The 20641-nt window shown below is 49.0% G+C and overlaps 4 protein-coding genes across 4 annotated transcripts; 2 read left to right on the forward strand and 2 right to left on the reverse strand.

Moving 5' to 3' along the window:
* The first annotated feature begins 562 nt into the window (after positions 1-562).
* Positions 563-2143, forward strand: EDB82DRAFT_251184 (Protoglobin-domain-containing protein). The gene is made up of 3 exons (XM_025728073.2): positions 563-879; positions 947-1217; positions 1269-2143. Exons 1-3 carry the CDS (start codon positions 780-782, stop codon positions 1687-1689), a joined length of 792 nt encoding a protein of 263 aa, XP_025582477.1. The 5' UTR covers positions 563-779; the 3' UTR covers positions 1690-2143.
* A 2721-nt stretch (positions 2144-4864) lies between these two features.
* Positions 4865-8446, forward strand: EDB82DRAFT_251203 (glycosyltransferase family 20-domain-containing protein). Its single transcript, XM_025728074.2, has 3 exons — positions 4865-5232; positions 5455-7402; positions 7453-8446. The coding sequence occupies exons 1-3, from the start codon at positions 5068-5070 to the stop codon at positions 7998-8000; spliced, it is 2661 nt and encodes an 886-aa protein (XP_025582478.1). The 5' UTR covers positions 4865-5067; the 3' UTR covers positions 8001-8446.
* On the reverse strand, positions 8341-11030 carry EDB82DRAFT_559053 (uncharacterized protein; the record flags this gene model as incomplete). Its single annotated transcript, XM_025728075.2, has 6 exons — positions 8341-9142; positions 9195-9557; positions 9608-9942; positions 10005-10314; positions 10383-10813; positions 10869-11030. The coding sequence occupies 6 exons, from the start codon at positions 11028-11030 to the stop codon at positions 8611-8613; spliced, it is 2133 nt and encodes a 710-aa protein (XP_025582479.1). The 3' UTR covers positions 8341-8610.
* A 1282-nt stretch (positions 11031-12312) lies between these two features.
* On the reverse strand, positions 12313-14540 carry EDB82DRAFT_478082 (uncharacterized protein; the record flags this gene model as incomplete). The annotated part of the gene is made up of 2 exons (XM_025728076.1): positions 12313-14005; positions 14056-14540. The coding sequence occupies 2 exons, from the start codon at positions 14538-14540 to the stop codon at positions 12313-12315; spliced, it is 2178 nt and encodes a 725-aa protein (XP_025582480.1).
* Positions 14541-20641: the final 6101 nt, after the last annotated feature.

Below are 20641 nucleotides of genomic sequence, written 5' to 3' on the forward strand. Positions count from 1 at the left end.
CGATTTCCTTTATGAATAAAGTGGATGATCGTTCCCCACAAGCCGCCGTTGTTTCAACTTCTACATGTTACTCGAGACGACATAATGCTAGACATTTAAACGACGAACCATTTAATTCACTGCTCCCAGAGGTCCTCAATTTTATTCTTTCTTACAAAGCACCAAAGAATACATACAATTCTGGTGATTAATCCATTATATTCATTTCATCTCATCTCGGGCGCGTCCGGCTGCCAGCTTCCTCCTAACAGCATCACAGACCCTGGAACGGCCCCACCATCAGCCCATGGGCTGATTTATCGACCTGGCGTGATCGATCAATTCAGCTACCGATACAAAACATAGCGGAGCAAGGCGAGACTCGGGGAAGACCTCTCATGTCATGAGGATGCGTATGATGAGGGAGGGAATAAAAAATAGTTGTCATGGACCAGGGACTGAGGGGTAAAAGGATGGAAGAAGCAGAAAGCGAATAAATATCGTGCCCTGGCTGTCTCCTCGTGGCTTGGGATTTTTGTGTACTTGATCTGTTTTTTTGACTTATTACACTGAACTCATAGAGAGTCCAAATCTACGCACGTCAAGCTTTATATCGACTCATTCCCTCTAGCTGCCCTCTTATCACCAACGTCTCATAACATCTTCCATTTTGCGCCTGCAAACAAACAACAACCTGCGATTTCACTACAGCAGGATAACCATCTCAGAATTGCGACATCACTACAACAGTTGAATAACGATATCTTCACTTTGAACAATCCAACCATACCACAGCTAAAATGAATTCACGACCTGTGAAGCACATTGATCGCGAGGATCTCTACACCAATCTAGAAGCTCGTGTTCAATATTTACACTCATTCCTCGACTTTTCTAGCCGTACGTACCCTAGTATTGTCTACCCAGGACATCACCATACAGTTGAACTGACAACTTGATTTCCTAGGTGACATCGAAGCTCTCATCACTGGCGCAAAATACGTCAAGGCTCTTATCCCCGCCGTCGTCAACATCGTCTACAAGAAACTTCTCCAATACGATATCACAGCCCGTGCTTTCACAACACGCAGTACCTCCTTCGAAGGCCCTCTTGACGAAGTGCCCGACGAGAACAGTCCTCAGATTATGCACAGAAAGATGTTTTTGCGGGCTTATCTGATGAAGCTGTGTTCGGATCCCAGTAAGATGGAGTTCTGGGAGTATCTGGACAAGGTCGGGTATGTAGTTCTCGTCCATTGAGACAAACAAGCACTGGCTAACATGAGTAGAATGATGCACGTTGGTCTTGGTCGCAAGCACCCTCTTCACATCGAGTACGTCCATCTTGGCGTCTGCCTTGGCTTCATCCAGGATATCATGACCGAAGCCATCCTCTCGCATCCTCGTCTACACATTCAGCGCAAGACAGCCCTCGTAAAGGCTCTCAACAAGGTCATATGGATTCAGAACGATCTTATGGCCAAGTGGCACGTCAAAGACGGATCAGAGTTCGAGGTTGGCGACTCAGATATCGAGATCGAGCGCGAAGGCTACTTGCATGGAAAGCGAGTTATCGGTGATACAAGCGATTCGGCTTCTGACGATGAAGCTTCAGAGCAACTACCGCCCTCACGAATTCCCCATCCTAATGGTGCGTCGGCTGGAGGAGTGTGTCCCTTCTCGGGGATGGGTGCTCCATCTGAAGAGTAAAATGCAAACGATCTGGATTGCCGTGCCTAAGGTGAGCGCTTGGGCACGATGGATATCTCCCAACAACACATATGGCGTTTTTAATAACAACCTATTCAGGGTGGCGGGCATGGGACATTGGGGATTCTGGGAGTCTTTTGGTATAATTTTAGGATAGAGAGAATTGGAACGAAAACAGGAATATCTTGCAATTCAATTCCATTTATTTTCATCTTGTGTTTGGCGGACAAGTATACTGAGCATGCTTGTTCAAAAATTTGAGGTGTTTTTGAGACTGTCAACTGTATTCACGATGGGTCTATGGGCTGTCTTTCACATGTCCTGTCATATTTTACGTGGGAGAATTTTGTCGCGCTGAAAGGTAGATTAGGTAAATACAGCTTCAACGGAGCTTGAACGACTTGACCCGAATTTCTCTCAAGTTGCGTCATGCGGCTGGAGCTTTGGTCCTCTTTGGAGGGGCAATGGGGCCCACGGTTGATAGATCACGATTACTTAGATTGTTGAGTCTGGACCATCTCCGTTACATCAAGGTTCCTGGACAATTCCAACTAGAGGCTCCATTTGATATTAATATGAGGCGTATGATTGGATCGTGACCGGGCTTCCGTAGCGGGATGACGGTAGTCGTTGAGCTTTGGTCATTGGGTTAACCCCACAGAGGGGTATCCAAGCTTGGAGCTGAAAGGATCATGATATGAGGATTCTAATAGTCACTGAAAGAGTAAGATGGAAAAGAGAGGCATAAATATCGAGACGGGAAAATGGTGAAACAAGAGTTGCCTAATATGTTGGTGTTCGTTGCGTGTGTCCTTGGTGTCACTTGTAACGGAGTTGCTGGCCGGCATGTCCGAATCTTTCCATGTTCCAGACAGTCTCGAACCTGTCAACCTCCAATGGCAGGGCGTTTATATACCACACGATCGGCCAAGACGACGAGGACGCACAAGTGGGAAGTGTGAGCCAAAATGCAGAGTGTAAGATATGCCATGCTCGGAAGTTCCTTGATAGGATCGCATAGTAGAAGCTGCTGTGATAAGAGTGTGAAAGAATGCTGCAAGACAAAGTGGATAGGTAGCTCCTTTGTTGTTGGGCAGCAGTAGAACAGAACTCAAAAGAGACCAAAGATGGTAACGGCTTTCTGTAAAATAGCTCACAGGTGCATATAGATGCAAGCCACCATCGAAGATTGTACAGTAGAGAATGCAGTAAGGGTAACTAACCACACCTTGTACCATTATCTACATGCACCTGCATCGGATATTCTCGCGAGAAAAAAAGTCCAAATAGAGATAGATATTGGGCTGGCCAACAGGAACGTGCGGCCATGTCTGGCGGTGGATGGTTCATAAAAAAGGTGACAAAGTTAATGGCCCGGCCCGTGAAAGATGGATGCGTGTGTGTGACTTATTCATTCTGATCCCATCTCACTGATTTCCATACCATGTGCCAATTGAACGGCGGGGGAGGTGCTGTGACACCCGGGGATTTAACCCCGGATGCGGCTCGCCATGGGTATTTTGGAGCGGACTGGCACCAGTGACCTGCTAATGTTTGAGGAAATGGGCACCATCTTTTAGTAACCTTAGTAGGTTGGATGCTATTTATTGTAATTGCGGCGTCATATCCCACCAAAACATCAAGAACCCAGAAGCTTGGATTATAAAAATGGGCATTGCGCTATTTTAGATTGTTTCTAGGCAAGATTGTCCCAAATGTATTCGTAAATTCTACTTTTGCAATTTTATACATGCGCTGGCACATCACAGCAAAGTATGCCCAGAACCTCGGGAGTGCAACTCCGTTAAAGAACCCGGACTCACCGTCTTTTGAACAAGTCATTCCGGTGTGTTCACTCGCTTCTACGATACAGTCAGTAGCTTACTGATGCTGGTGCTGGCGCCGTGCCGTATTGCTTGTTTACTGCTGGTGCATTTACCTGTGGAGACTGAGAGAATAGCATTACATCTTATTAATTATCAGAGTGGAACTGTCGATGATGAATAGAGTTGGTCGATCTTGGAGATGTGTAAACAATTGATGATGAGTAAAGGTCAGAGTAGCTGAGTAATAATTTGATACTAAATGAAATTACATGTAAGGACTGACCAAGCTCGTCTACGAACCCCAGAAACTCAATAAATAGTCGACTTCTCACGATGCTTGCCCCTCCCCCGCCATTGGCACGGTCACATGGGAATAAACTATGCGAGACCGGAGAGACAGAGTTCTCAACACTTCGCCAGTATGATCTGATCCCTATGCTACAATTAAAAAGTCAGGCATAATAAAAAATCTTGAATCGGAAGAAGAAAGTGGTGAGATGCATCTCCACTACGTCGCCCTCGTGATGCCGAATCTGGCGACATTGAAAAGGATCATGTTGGAGATGATGCATGGCAGATATCATATCCTACCCGTGATGCTGGTAAACCATTGAATGTCCATCTGTACCTGATCGGCATCGACATGTTGGGCTGCCCCCAAGTTGGCAGCTAATGTCAATGGATCTTGGCAGTTGTCGGGCCTTTAGCAACTTTGCTCCGTCCCATGAGCTAGAAAGTGTGCTGAGAATTCGGGATAGCAACTGATTATGGAGTTTTGGTCAAATAGATCAGTTGAGGAGGCTAAAGTTCTGGGTATTAAATTGCTAAGTAACCGATTTTGAGAGATAATATTGTACTTCATTGCCATGGATCAGAATTACAGTATTTTGTAGTCACCAAAAGGTAATTCAGTGAATGTAGTTAGTTTACCATGTGTGAGATTTAATGCACTTCCAAGGCACCTTCCATCATATTGCCCCACCATCAAGTGGGATGGGACGCAGGCTCTGGTTCTGGTTCTGGCTTCGTCCGTCTCAGCAATACACGACGATGAATCGCCGAAACCGCCCGGACCGATTTAAGACTAACCAGACCTACAAGTCGAGTTAGTGTTAGTAGCCAGACCAAGTTACTGGGGGAAAACATCCAACGTCACTGCTACTGCTGTCTACTCCAGGTACCTTATCAGACTTCTGTTCTTTCCCCTTCTCTTGTCTCTCTCTGCTTCTATCCCTCTACATTCCTCCGTCAACCTCTCTGTTTCTACTCCCTTCTCCCTTCTCCTCTTCTTCCACTTCCACATCATTCTCTCAACCACTCTTTGCCCATCGCGCAGCTCACCTCTTTGCTCCTCCTCTCGCCTTTATATTGGTCGACGGTAGACCTGCGCGCATTACTACCACAACATAACTACCTCGAGCGAAAGAGACGGCGATTCCTTTCCTTCGACAGGACGACACCAAAGGAGGCGCCAGCTGACAACCCTCCTCCTCCTTGACGACACTCTACCGAGCTCTTACTCTGCCAAACCACATCATCCCCATCAACAAAAATGGCTGCCAACAGCGAAAACAGCAGCAGCGAGCCCGCCTTGCGCCGTCGCGAGTCCTTGTCCGAGATTCGAGCTGCCAACCCCGACTTGGCTCTCAGCGGTAACATTATCTCGGCCACCTTCAACACACCGCACTCCTTTGTTTATCGAAAAGGCGGTGATTGGGTATGTAGACTAATTCTTCGCTTCACTTTCGCTTCCTAAGACATCCATGGATACTCATCTCGTATCAACTGTATGGACTAGGGTCAGCTCTTTAGCTTGCATTTCGCCTTCCCCTCTTCTCCAACCAAAGCTAGCTAATTCCCTGACCCCCCTTCCCCTCGCGCTCTGTTCTGCGCTGTCACATGAAAATCGAACTCAGCTAAACATTGTCTTACTTTTTAGGATTTGAAATCTCGACGTGGTCAATCCGCTCTCTTTGACTCCTTCGCATACCTTTCTTCCGACGCTACACCATGGAATCACACCGTCGTCGCGTGGACTGGTGAGATCGACGCTCCCACTGATGACGTCGTTTCCTCACCTGGCACGCCCGCCCCAAACACGTTCGGTGCCACTTCTCTCAACGCACTCTCCGCACCTGTTCCCATTGATGGTAACACACGCCTACCGACTCCGCCCCCCGTTGATGGTCTCTGGGTCCCCCGCGAGGACCAAGACCGTCTCGAGTATCGCTTGTCCCACAACAAGACTATCCGAACCTACCCAGTTTGGCTCTCCGATGAGTCCGAGGCTAGCTCAGAGGGTATTCTTCTCAAGGACCAGGCCCGCTGGCGACGGTATGCGGAGCACGATCTTTATACACTCCTTCACTACAAGCAACATGAGCCAACCGACGGCCGACGTGAGCGCGTCCAATGGGCCGATTACTACCGCATGAACCAGAAGTTCGCCAACAAGATCATTGAGATTTACAAGCCCGGCGATATTGTGATCATCCACGATTACTTCCTCATGTTGCTTCCTAGCATGTTGCGACAGAGAGTGCCCAACATGTACATCTCGTTCTTCCTGCACTCACCCTTCCCCAGTAGTGAGTTCCTCCGCTGCCTACCTCGTCGCAAGGAGGTTCTCGAGGGTGTTTTGGGCTCCAACCTCATCGGATTCCAATCCTACAGCTATTCTCGCCACTTCCTGAGCTGCTGTACTCGAATTCTCGGCTTCCCATCTGACACTCTTGGGATCGATGCATATGGAACTCGTGTCCAGGTTGGTGTCTTCCCCATTGGCATTGATGCCGCCAAGGTTGAGAGCTTTGCCTGGACCGATGCCGTGACAGAAAAGTGCAATGCCCTGCGACAACTTTACCGTGGCAAGAAAATCATTGTTGGGCGTGATCGTCTTGACAGTGTCAGAGGTGTTGCTCAGAAACTGCAGGCTTTTGAGCGCTTCCTTGAAATGTACCCTGAGTGGCGCGAGAAGGTGGTCCTGATCCAAGTCACCTCACCCACTAGCGTCGAGGCAGAGAAGGAGGATATGGAGGACGACACAAAGGTTGCGACCCGCGTCAATGAGCTCGTTATGCGCATCAACGGCATGTACGGCAGCCTGGGCTTTTCACCAGTGCAGCACTACCCACAGTACCTCAGCCAGAATGAGTATTTCGCCCTTCTTCGAGCTAGTGACATCGGACTTATCACCTCTGTTCGTGACGGCATGAACACCACCAGTCTGGAGTACATCATCTGCCAAAAAGATGGCAACGCTCCTCTTATTCTCTCCGAGTTCAGCGGTACTGCTAGCAGTCTGGGCGATGCCATTCATATCAACCCGTGGGACCTCAGTGGCGTTGCTGAGAAGATCAATGCCGCTCTCACCATGTCTGACGATAAGCGACAGGAGATGCAATCCAGACTTTACCGACACGTTACTGAACACAACGTCCAGTCATGGATTACAAAGTTTATTCGCAAGGTCTACAATGTTCTGGGCGACACAAGCTCGGCAAACTCAACGCCTCTGCTTGACCGCGCTCTTCTTCTTACTCAGTACCGCTCAGCCAACAAGCGACTGTTTATGTTTGACTACGACGGTACGCTGACACCAATTGTCCGTGAGCCTAGTGCTGCAGTGCCCTCACAGCGTCTTATTCACACCCTCGACCTGTTGGCTGCTGACCCAAAGAACGCCGTCTGGATCATTTCGGGACGGGACCAGGAGTTTTTGAAGCAGCACCTCGGTAACAACACACGTCTTGGATTCTCAGCTGAGCACGGTAGCTTTATGAAGCATCCTGGCTCAGATGAGTGGGAAAATCTTGCCGAGAAGTTCGACATGGGATGGCAAGCTGAAGTGTTGGAAGTGTTTCAAAAATACACAGACAGAGTTCAAGGTTTGTTCCTCCATGGCCTTTCAAGGCCGCATATACTAACATGCATATAGGTTCCTTTATTGAGCGAAAACGATGCGCCTTGACGTGGCACTACCGACTGGCTGATCCTGAGCAAGGTATCCACATGTCTCGAGAGTGCCATAAGGAACTTGAGTCGACAGTCGCTTCCAAGTGGGACGTTGAGGTGATGCCCGGTAAGGCGAACATCGAAGTCCGTCCCACGTTTATCAACAAGGGAGAGATTGCAAAGCGCCTCATCACCATGTACCACACCCCCGGTACCGCTGATGACAACGATGGAAACGGACACCTCGAATTTGCGCTGTGCATGGGCGATGACTTCACCGACGAGGACATGTTCCGTAGCCTTAACGCTGCTTCGGGCCCTGTGCTCGACGCCAACCACGTCTTTACAGTCACTATTGGCGCCAGTACAAAGGTCACACTAGCCAAGTCCCATCTGCTGGAGCCGGAGGACGTGATCGAGTGCGTAGCTCTTCTAGCGGGCGTCCAGGACCAAGGCGAGCGTCTCGGTGAAGTAAATCTTGGAGCACTGAGCGCTGTTGAGGGACATGTTCCCGTACAACAAGAGATGTAATGACTGGCAAGCACGAGGTGAACAACATAATATTTTGCAGGCGTTTCTGGACAAGATGATGATAAGCCATGATATGATAGACAGGCGATGAGGAGTACGGGCAGATGGTACGCGGGCAGGCAGGATATGGAAAATCGGAGAAGAGCGACAGCGAACGATATGCTATTCAGGAATTTTGTTCTTGGAGCTTTTATGATAGCTATTGTGTATGCCAATGATAATGATTCGAAAGCGGATTGAAAACTTGATGACCGCAAGAGGGGGGGTATTGATTGATGACAACACTGTGTTGTAAAGAATCATGGCCTACCACTCACTGGTTGGATTTGGTGATGGTGTTGCCATTCATATACGCGGAATTTGTTGGATCTGATAAACCATGCGTTGCCGCGTCTTGCGAAATCCTTTATCTAACTTAACCAATGCTGAAAAGAAATACCATCTATCTGCTCGCTATATGCGTACATAAACCTAGATGGTAGTAGAAGCGTTGGCCTCCAAGCCTTGGGATACAAAAACGAACTGCCTAAGAATTCTGATCTAAACAACATAAACTGGCCTACTGAGTCTCTTTTGTTTCAGTTTTTCTGATACCCTCAGATATGTAGATCTAACTGGATTCCGTCCCACTGGGCGTCAAGGCTGAAAGTAGCCCCATCAAGGCGAATCGATTCTCGTTGCTCTCCGAGGCCTTCTCCGCCACAACAGTATGATCTCTGACCTTGATATCCGTCAACTCCGCTACTCCTTCACCCAAACCATGTGGCATGTACTCCTTTGCATACGTTGGTAGAGTTATCCCTTTATCCTGGACAACTGATTCTATGGAGTATCGAACCTTCTCTGCTACAGGATATGCTTCGCCCAGTTCTAGCAGTGCGCGGCATGCTTTTACAAAGGTTTCAAGCTGTATAGGGCTTTCTTCGATGGCCAAGAGGACGCGGAAGGCGCACACAGCACTTGCTTGGATGAGCCAATGTTCGTTGCGGAGAGTGTAAAGAGCGCGGAAATGCCAGATGGTCGACATGGCGTTTGTAGCGTGGGCATAGATCGTAGAACGTGGATCAACGGGACCAAAAGTCGACTTGGGGATGTTGTCGAAAGGTTGTAGAACGCTGATGGCCACAAGATCCACACTGAGGCTTTGGAGATAGTCATGTTAGAATAGGTCTTTGTCTTGGTCGGGATACTCACTGTAACAGTATAGCAGCGGGAAGGACAGCATTCTCAGCCCTCAGGGGTTCCGGTAGAGAGAACTTCCACTCCATCAGTTGAGAGTATAGTTCGGCCGCCCGTCCAGCATTTAACAATGGTGAACCACCCTGTTCCAGAGGGATGATAAACTCAAGCACTTGTTCCGTAATTTCTGCGAAAGTGCACTCGACGTCAAAGATTTCGCGCTTTAGAGACCGCTGAGGCGCTACGGACACAGGATAAGGGAACCACCAATACTCGGGGCTCTCTTTTCTGTTCAGAGGCGTCATATCCTGCTGCCACGTCTTCTCTCGTGCGGGCTTGTTGATGATGAAACGACGACAGAGGCCATGCATTGGCTTCCTGGGCCATGTGTTAGTCGGACTGACTCTCACGATGGGTGTGCGACTCACCAATCCCAGACATAGAATCCCCACTGGATCCAAGATAAAGCATGCGCTTCAGCACGTTGTCTCGAGCCAGCAATAGCTGTGTCTGTTGAACGCTGGATGTCATCAAGCCGAAGCTCCATATAGCGCTGCTGCATAAGACTGTGAAACTCAAGCGCAGTGTCTCCGTCGCCCAAGGCACTTTCATACACATACATGAGCGCCAGGCCTTGCACAACCGGTAGCAGAGGGCGGGTGTCTTCAAGCTTTAGACACCGTATAGCCTCCTGGGCGAATCCAAGGCCTCTAGTGCTGATATCATCATGTGTGCTGAACGTTGCCGAGTTAGTAGAGTACAACTACAGGTACACGGTCAGTCAAAAAGTCGGACCACGGAATGGAGGTTCAATAGCCTACATACGCAACTAACGGCTAAGAGGGCATTGACAAGGAATGAAGAGCAGAAGCGGAGTTCCCAAGGCGCGATGGTGGTAGCGGGATCGAGGTTCTTCAGGTCTTCTTCGAAAATGGTTCGGTCAATAATGCGGTTACACACAGTATCCCATGTCCAGAATAACAACAACAAGTGGTTCAGCAGCTTATCATCTTGGTGCACGCTTGTCCACCGTGAAAGTGGCAGCGTATATCCTGGGAGATCAACGAATATGTCGTCTGAGACTCTTGGGGCATCTCGCCAGGCCTCCTCAAAGATATGATTACGGTATCCGTGTCTGAATGCCTAGTATTAGATACTATGTATATGATTTTGCGTCTACGCAAAATGCTGTCCTTTACTTACGAGGCTGTGAGTCTAGGTTGGCGCATTTGAGAAAAGCTGGCGTAAGTAGCAAACGGACTAGGCGAACTGGCACTTCCAGACGTATTAGTACTGTTTGAATTATTGGCACTGTCGTTCCGGATTAAAGGATTTATCTGCTGTCTGGATAGCGTGGAGGTATTGCTCTGCTCGGCCGCATCCGCTCCTTTCATGTCTTCGGTGGCTGTCTTGACGTCGTGTCCTGCACGTATCCTTCGCAGAATCTCATCTGTCTCGTGAGGCTCTCGGGTCTTTAGAGACGAGTACAGGTGCTCATGCTCACTCATGCGTTCCTGGAGTTCTGCATGCTTCCGCTTCAAGGCTGCAGCCTCAACCTCGAAAGGGTGGCTAGCGTAGTGGCATTCACGCCCACCATTGAAACAAGCTGAGCATTTAGGTCTCTGACCATCACACTATAAACCTAGTTAGCAGTGAAAGAGCAGCGGTAAGTAGTGGTATCGTATAAACCACCTTTGCTTTGCGCTGCCTGCAAGTTTGACAGGCAGTCTTGACAGAAGTCCGCTTGGGAATGTCTAGCTTGAATGGAGGAGGCTTAGAGTCAAAAGGGCCATCGCGAGTTGGACCGGGTAATAAAGGGCGTAGTCGGCTGGAAGCTCCGTTGTCATCCATTTTCTGCTGTTCTGTTTCTGGAGGAAGTGATGAATCTGAGTGGTGCAAAGCAAGGTTGCAGCGCGATCATGAGTTGCTAATGATGCGGCAAATTGAAGTGCCGGAGATAACAATTAGCATTCCAGGGGCAAATGCGAATAGAAGATCCTGTAAAAAGATCCGACATGGTACTGTTAGACTTGATGGAATTTTGCCTGTATATGATGTATCCACGACGTCACTTTGACCCCAGGCTCGGAGCGTTATTAAGCGAATATTGTCTGTCAAATTTGAGACTCAACTCCAAAGAACCACTTTATCATTGTACAAATTGTGGGGTATAACCTTCTTTCATTTATTTATAAGTCTGACGGTAGTCTAAGAAGTGTCTAGCATAAACTGACCTGCCAACTTCGCTTCCTCATGCACACCCTCAGGACATATCAATCATTAAGACGCCCAAGATATGCAATCATAAATCAACTTTCATTACAGCCCAGCTTCATGCCTGGGCAATACTATCATAACTATGGAAGGGCATCATCATAAGTTTCAAAACTATGTCTCCTCTTCATCAATCTGTCACTGTAAACAGAGCCACGACTCCATCGTCAAGCCAACTGCCCATAACAAAAAGAGGTCATGAGAATCCTGAGAAACATGTCTAAGCCAATCATCTTGATAAACGCCAACAGAAACGCTATAGTCATAGGGTATCAAGTTCAAACCCATCCTCCAATCCCGCGCGATAAACGTGTCAGAAAACGTCTTCAAGACCCTCTGACGGAAGGCAGGGCATTCTTGTCCATCCGTTGCAGGCTGTGCCCGGTCAAGTGGAGAAACAGGTCGAGGAACCCTTAATGAAAACAAAAAGGCAAAGAAATATTGTCATAGGAACCGAATCTACGAAATCATGTGTTTCGAAACGCCCCACGAGCTAGATAAACAGATATGCTGAAGTGAATGTTGTTTTCGGAAGAGACCTATCAAGCTGGGATATCGTCGAATGCTATCGTTTGTGCCAAAAAGGAAAAGGTCGATTCCAGAGTAGGGAGTTCGTGATGTAGACAAAACAAAGAGATCATGCTCGTGTATCATGTGACAAAGCCATGCCCGTAACGTGCTTCGTTTGCGCTTCCGGGTATAAAATCAAGCCGAACCAGGTTCAAGGAAATGTGTCGTAAAATCGTTAAAGTCATTATCGTCTCAAAGCAGCCACGTACAATTGAGGCGACAGATGTTCGGAGGCGATGAGTGCTCCATAAGGAGTTATAGTGCAACCAAGGAAGAGTGGCGTGGCATCTCAGTACGCTTTGGCGGTTGACCCTTCGCTTGTTGCAACGGCAACCAAGGCTTCCAGTCGTCCAAGAGAACCATTACTTCCTGGCCGACCCTGTTGCTGTTGTTGTTGCTGCTGTGGGTGTTGGACTTGCTGATACTGATGCTGCTGGGTCTGCTGTTGAGCCTGTGGGGCCAACTGTTGTTGTTGTGGATGTTGATAATGATGATGTGAAGGAGGAGGGTTTTCCTTTACAGGAAATCCGCTGAAACCAGTGAAGTTGGGGTGCACCATCCGTTCAACATGCGCCAGTCGGGGGTCCTGCGGCTCCTGTGGCATTCTTCCATCCCTTTGAACAGATGCTGGTCCATGATACCAACCCCGACGTTTGTTTTCTCTAGACGTCGTGATGGAAGGAGCCGACATCGTATGCTGATGAAACGATCGCGGGGCAGATGTAAGCTTGGAACCGTGGTAAACCGAGGGGCGTTCCTCGAAACGGACAATGGGCGGGTTGAGTCGCACATGCTCAGCCTGGGCTTGAACCGCCTTATTCGCTTCGGAAGCCCATGAACCAGCGCTGTCACGAGGGGGGGTATTATGGTTGATGTCTAGGCGATTGAGACCACGCTGAATACTGGCGTCGTACATGTTGAGATTTCGTCTTTCGTCCTGCATCGGGGTCTCGGGGAGATGTGGCTGATAGGGAGCGCGTGCATGAGCTTCCGCATCAACGATCATTGGCGAAGGCTGTCTCCTGGACGGGGTGGCTGGGCGCGGTGGGAGAGGATCGAAGGATTCAATACCAGGCAGGCGGAAGGACGACTGAGAGTTGGAAGGGTTCGCGATCGGCGGGGGCGGATTCGGACGGACTGAGGACTGATTCACAACGGAGCTTAGCTGACTTGGATTCCCATTGATATTGCGGCTGTCTGGGTGCCAGGTTCGTCGACGCCAATCGCTTTCAGACAATGACTCTCTGCGTGGCCATTGAGAGGTTGCGGAAGTTGGGGATGAAGGAATGCCATTACTGGTTGGCGGAGGAGCACCCACATTCAAAGCGTTGGCAGGACCAGAATTGGATCCAAACATCATCGGTCTACCTCCTGGTGCACTGGGGGATTGGAACGGATTGTTTCCTGAGGGAACACTCAAACGACGGCCTGGCGTACGAGAGCCTGTTGTGTACATGCTGTGAGATCGTGAGTGCGATGTTGCCGGAGAAGAAACGCCAGGTCCCCATCGAGGGCTACTCTGCCCAGTCGAGAACGTCGAGGAAGTGGGAGTTCCGTATTCACTTGGAGAAACAGGTCGATATTGGGGCAAGCCGCCGTCCATAGAACCTCGGTACGACTCGAATGATAGCCGTGACCGAGGATCGGCCATAACCAAAGGCGGTGGTCGTCGCCTAGAATCTTGGACACTGTAAGCAGAGCCAACCGAGCTCACACTAGTAATACTCGATGTTGATAATGATTTAGAATGCCCTCGTTGGGGACCGCCAGCGCTACCGCCTGTTGATGCTCTTGCTCGGTTACCAGCTTGTCTTACTCGATCGGGACGCATTTGTCGTTGAAACCGAGAACCTGTTGCAGCCAGTGAATCCATAGGAATATTCTCGTTGACATGGACCGTTTGTGCATGCTGTCTTAAATTGTCGAGTCTCGAAAAACGTCGTGAGCAGTGACATTGGAATGGACGTTCGCCCGTATGCTTTCTGCAGTTATCGGTTAGATTCACTCCTTACAAAGCCGAACCTTTACAAACCTGATATGTCTGGCCAAATGCTCGCTGCGTGTAAAGCTCAAATTGCATGGGGGGTAGTCCGTGCAGTAGAAGCGTTGTGATTTCTTCTTCTTGCTAGAGCGGGGTCCATCGGCTCCGATACTTTCGTCATCAGACCCAGCACCGTCGTCGATCGTACCAGTCTCTCCTTCGGAATCGTCCATATCTACATCTCCTGAGTCGCCTGATTTATTCGAATGCCGTGAATCGTGACGTTGGGGCATCTTCGGTTTGAGTGGTTGCTCGGGAACCTGAATCCCCTGTGGAAACGGGCTCGAGGGAAGGGGTTTCTGGCTAGCCATATTGAATGTCGCCCTTGTCGGGGTTGTACCCTCGTCTGTAGGTCTCGATGGGTGTGGTTGAGGAGCTGTGCTGGGTCGGGATGTTGAGGACACTGGGCCCATGACGTCTTCTCTTGAAACAGTCATCGCCAGTGGTGAGTTCACTGGTCGAAAAGCGGCCGCCATTGCGACAAAGTAGAGATCAGTATTAGATGTAATACTACTGACAGTTTTAACGTTGCGCAGGATGACTTTGCGGAAGTAGGCAAGAAAGATGCCCGCGGGAGTGCGATGTCCTGGTCGCACAGGTACGACAAGAAGTCGGTCGGGTAATCGTTATCCACGTATGTATAATGCTCTCGGAACTGCGTTAATTTCACTCGTATGCGCCAATAGTCTTTCTGGCAACGAGAATCAGAAGATAATCGAGAGAACTCCTCAGCGGGCGGCGCGGTTCGGGTTGTGATGACCAGGCGCAGGCAACCCCGAGAGGACAAAGGCACGCCTTCAGGGATTTGGGGGAGATGGAGATAAGAAGTAATATTCCGGGAGGGTCAAGCGTAACAAGACAAGCACACACGACGAAACAGGTCAGGGTTCAAGGCTGATCCCAGCAGGGCGAAGGGATAGAGAGAAATGTAAGGGGTCAAGAGGAGAGACAATACTATGTAATAATGTAGAAAGAGGGAGCGTGTGTGAGAGTTGTAAGAGAATGAGCGGAGATGTTTTCAGACTCTCCTACGGTACACTACCACCCACGACGTGCTAAGGTCCACCTCAGAGCGTGCGAAATGCCGGCGGGGGGAGGCGTGCGTAGTGGTGGTGATGCAAGCGAGCCAAGGCCAGGGCCTAGATCCATCAAGCGACACGGACCAGAGTAAGGTGAATTGATATTTTCTGGGTGACAGCTGTGAAAGTGATACAGCCCGTTAGAACCTGTCGACAAAGGTTATGTATCTTCAGCACGTTTGATAGTCTCAGCTTAAATTCGTCAACAAGTGCCCAAAAAGCAAATGTGTGTTGAAACTGTATCTGCTGCAAGTAAACAGTAGCGACAACATAAAGCCTACCGTACGTGACGCAAAAGAAAAGAAAAGAAAGGTTGACAGTTACAACTGGCGAGTCGAGACGAGACAGGGGCACAGAGAGAAAAAGTGGCAGGGGTAAGCGTGGCGATGATGTATGTGTTTATGGTTGCTTTCCCACCCCAAATCGATTGTCCCTGTGGAGTCCGGATCCGGGAAGGATGCATGGAGACATGGATCGAGTCGCCCAACTCTCTCTTGTTTCCCTTACACTAGGACAGAGTCTTTGTTAGTCGCGTTGCCCGACCAATCAATCCAGGTGCTAGCCACCTCACACAGTTGTCCTTGCTCTTGTCATGCTCATCGACCCAGATCACCGCAGGTGGGAAGACCGACAAGAACCTAATCCTCTAGGGCTCCAGCTGGCTGTAAATCGAGCCTGGCAACTGGGTGCCATCAGTCTTGAGTTTCGCTGGGCGCGGAACTCTAGGCTCGGTTCACACGGCGCCAACAGCCATCTGCGTCTCCGCTTTGCCAGTTTGCGACTGATCACAGCTCGACCTGTCTTGTGGGAAACCCTGACACGCAGACAGGGCACTGCCAGCTTTGGTGGGGAGAGTGTAGCAGGATGAGTCGATGCTTGTCACGGGTAGAGGTCTCCGTATTTTGAGCGGTGACTGTTAGGGACAATAACCAAGACATAAGGTTGGTGTGGGTGTGGGTAGAATTGCAGCAAGTAAGAACAACTTGAGCGCTGTCGTACCCAGGCGCGCGGGTCCAATGTCCAGCAGTGGCATCAAGCAGCCTGTGCAGACTGATTGGAGTCGTACAGCACCCTGCTGAATAATTCTACTATGTATTTGAGGGCGCACAGAATAACAACTCATGCCAGTCAGAGACGTCAGGTACAGGTCACCTGCACTGCTGAGCAGGGGGCGGGCCAGGTACATAGCGCCAGCATTTATGTACCTGATATTATGACCCATGCTAGGTACAACCCTGCAAGCGTTGCAGCTCGATCAACCAACAAGCTGCAAGCTAGTGGTGAAGCAAGCTGACGGTTGACCAGCCTGACCGAAAGCGACATGAACTTGAGGGTAACCAGCCTTTTGGTGGGGGTTTTTTTTTTTTTTTTTTTTTTTTTTTTGATGACCGCTAAGACACAATGCATTGAAAATGCTCTTTCCGTTATGGTATCTCACTGTACATCGTGTCGTCAAGTCTGTGAGGAAATAACCTGTTGGTCAAGGTCTACAGAGAGATTGTTCAGGCCTTGAATCAGGTTTCACCAACCGAATTAGGGCCAGCATACATACATGCGAGGGGTTGGTTTCTCAGCCTTGAGTGGGGCTTGAGCCATGTCAGCGAGGGTTGTATGTATGTAGGCGGCGCTTTAATAGTTTGACTCACTAAAGGCCCCCAATCTGCTGTTGTGTTATGGTAAAAATAAACCTCGCGCCAGCTGCATGGTAAACCAAAAATCTGTGTTTGACTCAAAGCGAAGCCGTTCCTGGCCAACCGGCCGCAATGGGCCGTGAAGGGGCCTTGGCGCTCACATCGCAAGTTCCCTTATTCTTGTTTCTTCATACTATGTAAAAAGTTCTTCGTCAATCTTTTTCCTGGTTGCCATGGACACGCATACGCCAAATCGTCTCTCTCATGTTGAATCCAATACGTTGCTGATACAGAGTAAGAGTAGTTCGACCCGGAAGAAGATGAGTTGGTTGCCAGCCGGTGCCCTGTACAAGTGATCTAGATGGATGACCAGACCATACAATTTGATCCGACAACCCCTCACAGCATTTATTTGCTTTGTCTCAACTGATAGGTTGAAAGACGCAATGGTGCCTGGATCCCGCAGGCCGGGGGCTTGAGATTCAGGTCGACAATAAACGTAGTGCGGAGAAATAAGGTACATGGAAGCAGAATGCAACCCTTTCCTATACTTCTGTGGCTCAGAGCAACAATACCAAGATGTCTCTGCTACATTGTTATTCGCCTCAGATGTTGCGGTCTGAAACCGGACAAAGGCTCGAGATGGAATTACCTTAATAGGTCCAGAGGTCAAAAACTCAAGGCGCGCAATCAATATTCGAGACCCAGCGCCCTGGCACCGTTGGGCGCAAGTAATGGCGCAAAACCTTGCGAAAATGCCGATGTATCGTGGGTGATAAGTAACGGTCGTGGTGAAAGGCTCTGTTAGTTCGTAACACGAGGCTGACAATTGATTCCGGAGGTGCCGTACATAAGTCAGGCCCAACTCAATTCTGACTTTGTATAATGCACCAGTAGAGGTTCTGTGTAGTGATATGGTGCTCTGTTCCTCCAGTTGCTGCGACGCTCTCAAGCTCAAAGCTCATCCATAACTGTGCATGTGGCAAATGTGCTTCATACAGGTCGAATGATGCCTGTAGACTACATTTCAAATGCTTGCAAAATATTTGCTTGATGTGGTCGCTTGTGTTTCACGGCGGTGTGTCTTTGTAGTTGAGGTGAACTAAAGTGGATCGTGGTCAAAACCAGGCACTTTCAACCTAACTAGACCAAACTCTAGAGGACAACTGGAGCCCTTCGTACTCTCCAGGGAGATTGGCGTATGCAGTATCGCAAAAGATGAATAATGGCATCAAGGTTGTAACTGGCCTGTACAGTACCGCCACGCCGAGACCAGGCATCAAAATCTCGAATATACCAGCCAGGGCTCATGCCCCATCCGTCCGTCCACGTTGAATGAGGCGTGCAGCGTGTGGGGAGAGCAACATAGGTCGCGTTTACGTTTCTGCAAGCTTTAGGTGGACGTTGCGCTTGCAGCTTGGTAAGAATGCATTTTTGCTTCAGGGTTCACAAGCTGCCCACATGATGTGTAAGAGGAAAAGTTCTAGTCGTTGACGAGAATCATAATCTGCAATATAGTGAGCACAACACACACATATAGAGAGAGGTTATTGCAGTCGGTACGCACTTCTGATAATGCCGCCACAATTTGCCCATTCATACACATGGCGATGCCATCACCAGATATCTCTTCCATGAGCAGCCTGTGATGATTCCATGACATTGGAAAGATCGGAGGCGGCCGATTGAAATTGACTTTTGGCGTCTTCCTAGAGAAGCTTTCTAGAGTTTATGGTGGCTAGTTGACGTGTACCTTACCACAGTTCCCATACCGGATAACTCATTGAAGGGTCTTGTCCCTGAAAAAGACTTCCCTAACCCAGTGCCAGTTAGGCATGTATGTTTTTTTCTTTTTCCTGGGCGGTCGTTCCGTTCTGTTGTTCGTTTCTTTCGAAACGGTGGTGCTTGTGAGCTGTCAATCTTGGACGAGACTAATGCTGCTGCTGCTGTAGTGATGGAGCCACTAAAGCGGTGCCTTCTTCCTCAAGTAACGTAAGTGCTAATCTACCCCTCCTGCCCACGCACTGTCCCAGGCGTCCCAGCGTCAAGTCCGTCCGTTCTGAACCCCTCCACCATGAACGGCAACTACCTACCCCACCCCCTCTGTCCATGCACGTCCCCCCTCCTTCCCGTCATCAAAGCGTCCTGTGACCCTGTATCGATAAGAAATCCCTAAGAAAGTGGGATGCAATTGTCCAGAAAAAGATGAACACTTGAGACGCTTCTTTCAGTATAGCGAGGATAAAATAGACCATTATTCTACACATTCTACCACAAGATTTGTCGTCTTTTTATTCCCCACACCTCCTTGATTGTCTTGCTTCTTTTCCTGCAACCCACTGACTTGCATGATTCAGGGTTCCCCTTGTTATCGACACCTCCGATGATCTTGTTCTTGATGCTTTCGATTGGCCTAAACGATACAGACCTGTAACACTATTGTTAATGCATATCCCATGGGTCTTTTGTCGTGTTCGCCAGATATCAACCATACATACATGCCAAATCATCACAAATAAGGATCTCGAATATACTGTTCACGATGCCAAGCACTATAATCCACCAAGTCACGGAAGATTATACCCGTCCTACGTTTCTACTGGCAACCGGATTGTTAGTGGCAATCCCATCAATTGGCGGCAATGGCTAGACTTCCAGCCTCTTTCTCCTCGTTTTCATCAGTCGCCATATCATAGCATGACTTCTCTCTTGATTTTCAAATATCTCTCAAGTTTGATGGGGCAACTCACGCATTTCGTCAAGCCTCCGTCCAGTCTATCCTCCAGCCCAACACCGTTCCCTTCTCAGACGCTTCAGGGATCACGACAGAGTAGATGCGAGAATTGACCTGCATACGCTAAAACAACGCAACCAGCCGCTTCTAAAGCAGCCGCTGTTTGCGCCTTATCACTATGACAGCTCCACTTGGCGCCTGTGATCAACATCGAGGGTCTTTTCTTTAACTCTCCCTGATCATGGAACTAAGGGTGTGGCTGGCTTAGTTAGCAGTGCTAACTTAGCACTGGCTAGTGGGTAGCAGAAAAATAGCCTCCTAAGTCTTGGGGTTTAAAAAATAAGTAATCTAAGAACCATACTCTAGGGAATATAAAGTGACCTACTAATTTTGTCTCTAATGCTTCCAGCGGTCAATTTTTCTGATACCCTGAGGACTGGGTCTCCAAATGCACTGGCATTCGATTCCTATTTCCAGGTACAATTTGTGGTAAGAAATCCGAATATCATCCCGGAATAGCCCTGGCACATATAGATTGGTCCGAAACATCTGCCCACTGGAATGAAGAGCCGCAGATTAACTTACCGCCTTTTAGTTGTTTCCAGTCTGTTGGTTGCTGGGAAACAGCCTCTTTTCAACACTTGTCAGGCTGCTCCCTTGCCGGAAGAAACACCATGAATCTTTTAAACAAGATATTGAATTATTCCCTTAACATGTGCGGTACCTTAATCGTTCCTGAACTACTGTCTGAGCCCTCGTCCTAGCCTTTGGCCCGCTCTTCAGTCATGCCACCAAATGCAAGGCACGGTGCAGGTTGACGACAGAGTTATCCACCAGAGTAACATGGCCCCTCAAGGATGCCACACTCCACCCTAGGCCTAACCTGCATGTGCTTGCTCGTACTCTCAGTACACCAACTGAATGTCGACGACAACCGATGACTCTTCTTTGGGAGATTCTTGTTATGAGCCCCGCGCCCGCCTATTCCGACCTGGCCCATGTGACAACTCCATAGGCAGTAGAATATCACTCAAGGGTCGGCAGACTACGGTACGTGGGCTGCCGGTGAAGCAAGGGACCTCAATTTGACTGATTCGACCACAAATTCTATCTACACCCGTTGATGTTCAGTA

This window comes from Fusarium venenatum (genome assembly GCF_020744135.1).
Source record: "Fusarium venenatum strain MPI-CAGE-CH-0201 chromosome Unknown EDB82scaffold_3, whole genome shotgun sequence".
In the NCBI taxonomy this organism is placed as follows: Eukaryota; Fungi; Ascomycota; class Sordariomycetes; order Hypocreales; family Nectriaceae; genus Fusarium; species Fusarium venenatum.

Excerpts from the sequence above, each read along its gene's own strand:
- EDB82DRAFT_251203 (XM_025728074.2), top strand. The coding sequence starts at position 5,068 with ATGGCTGCCAACAGCGAAAACAGCAGCAGCGAGCCCGCCTTGCGCCGT. Across the intron at positions 5,233-5,454 it reads ATCGAAAAGGCGGTGATTGG|GATTTGAAATCTCGACGTGG; the intron begins GTATGTAGACTA and ends CTTACTTTTTAG. Across the intron at positions 7,403-7,452 it reads ATACACAGACAGAGTTCAAG|GTTCCTTTATTGAGCGAAAA; the intron begins GTTTGTTCCTCC and ends ACATGCATATAG.
- EDB82DRAFT_251184 (XM_025728073.2), top strand. The coding sequence starts at position 780 with ATGAATTCACGACCTGTGAAGCACATTGATCGCGAGGATCTCTACACC. Across the intron at positions 880-946 it reads ATTCCTCGACTTTTCTAGCC|GTGACATCGAAGCTCTCATC; the intron begins GTACGTACCCTA and ends TTGATTTCCTAG. Across the intron at positions 1,218-1,268 it reads GAGTATCTGGACAAGGTCGG|AATGATGCACGTTGGTCTTG; the intron begins GTATGTAGTTCT and ends TAACATGAGTAG.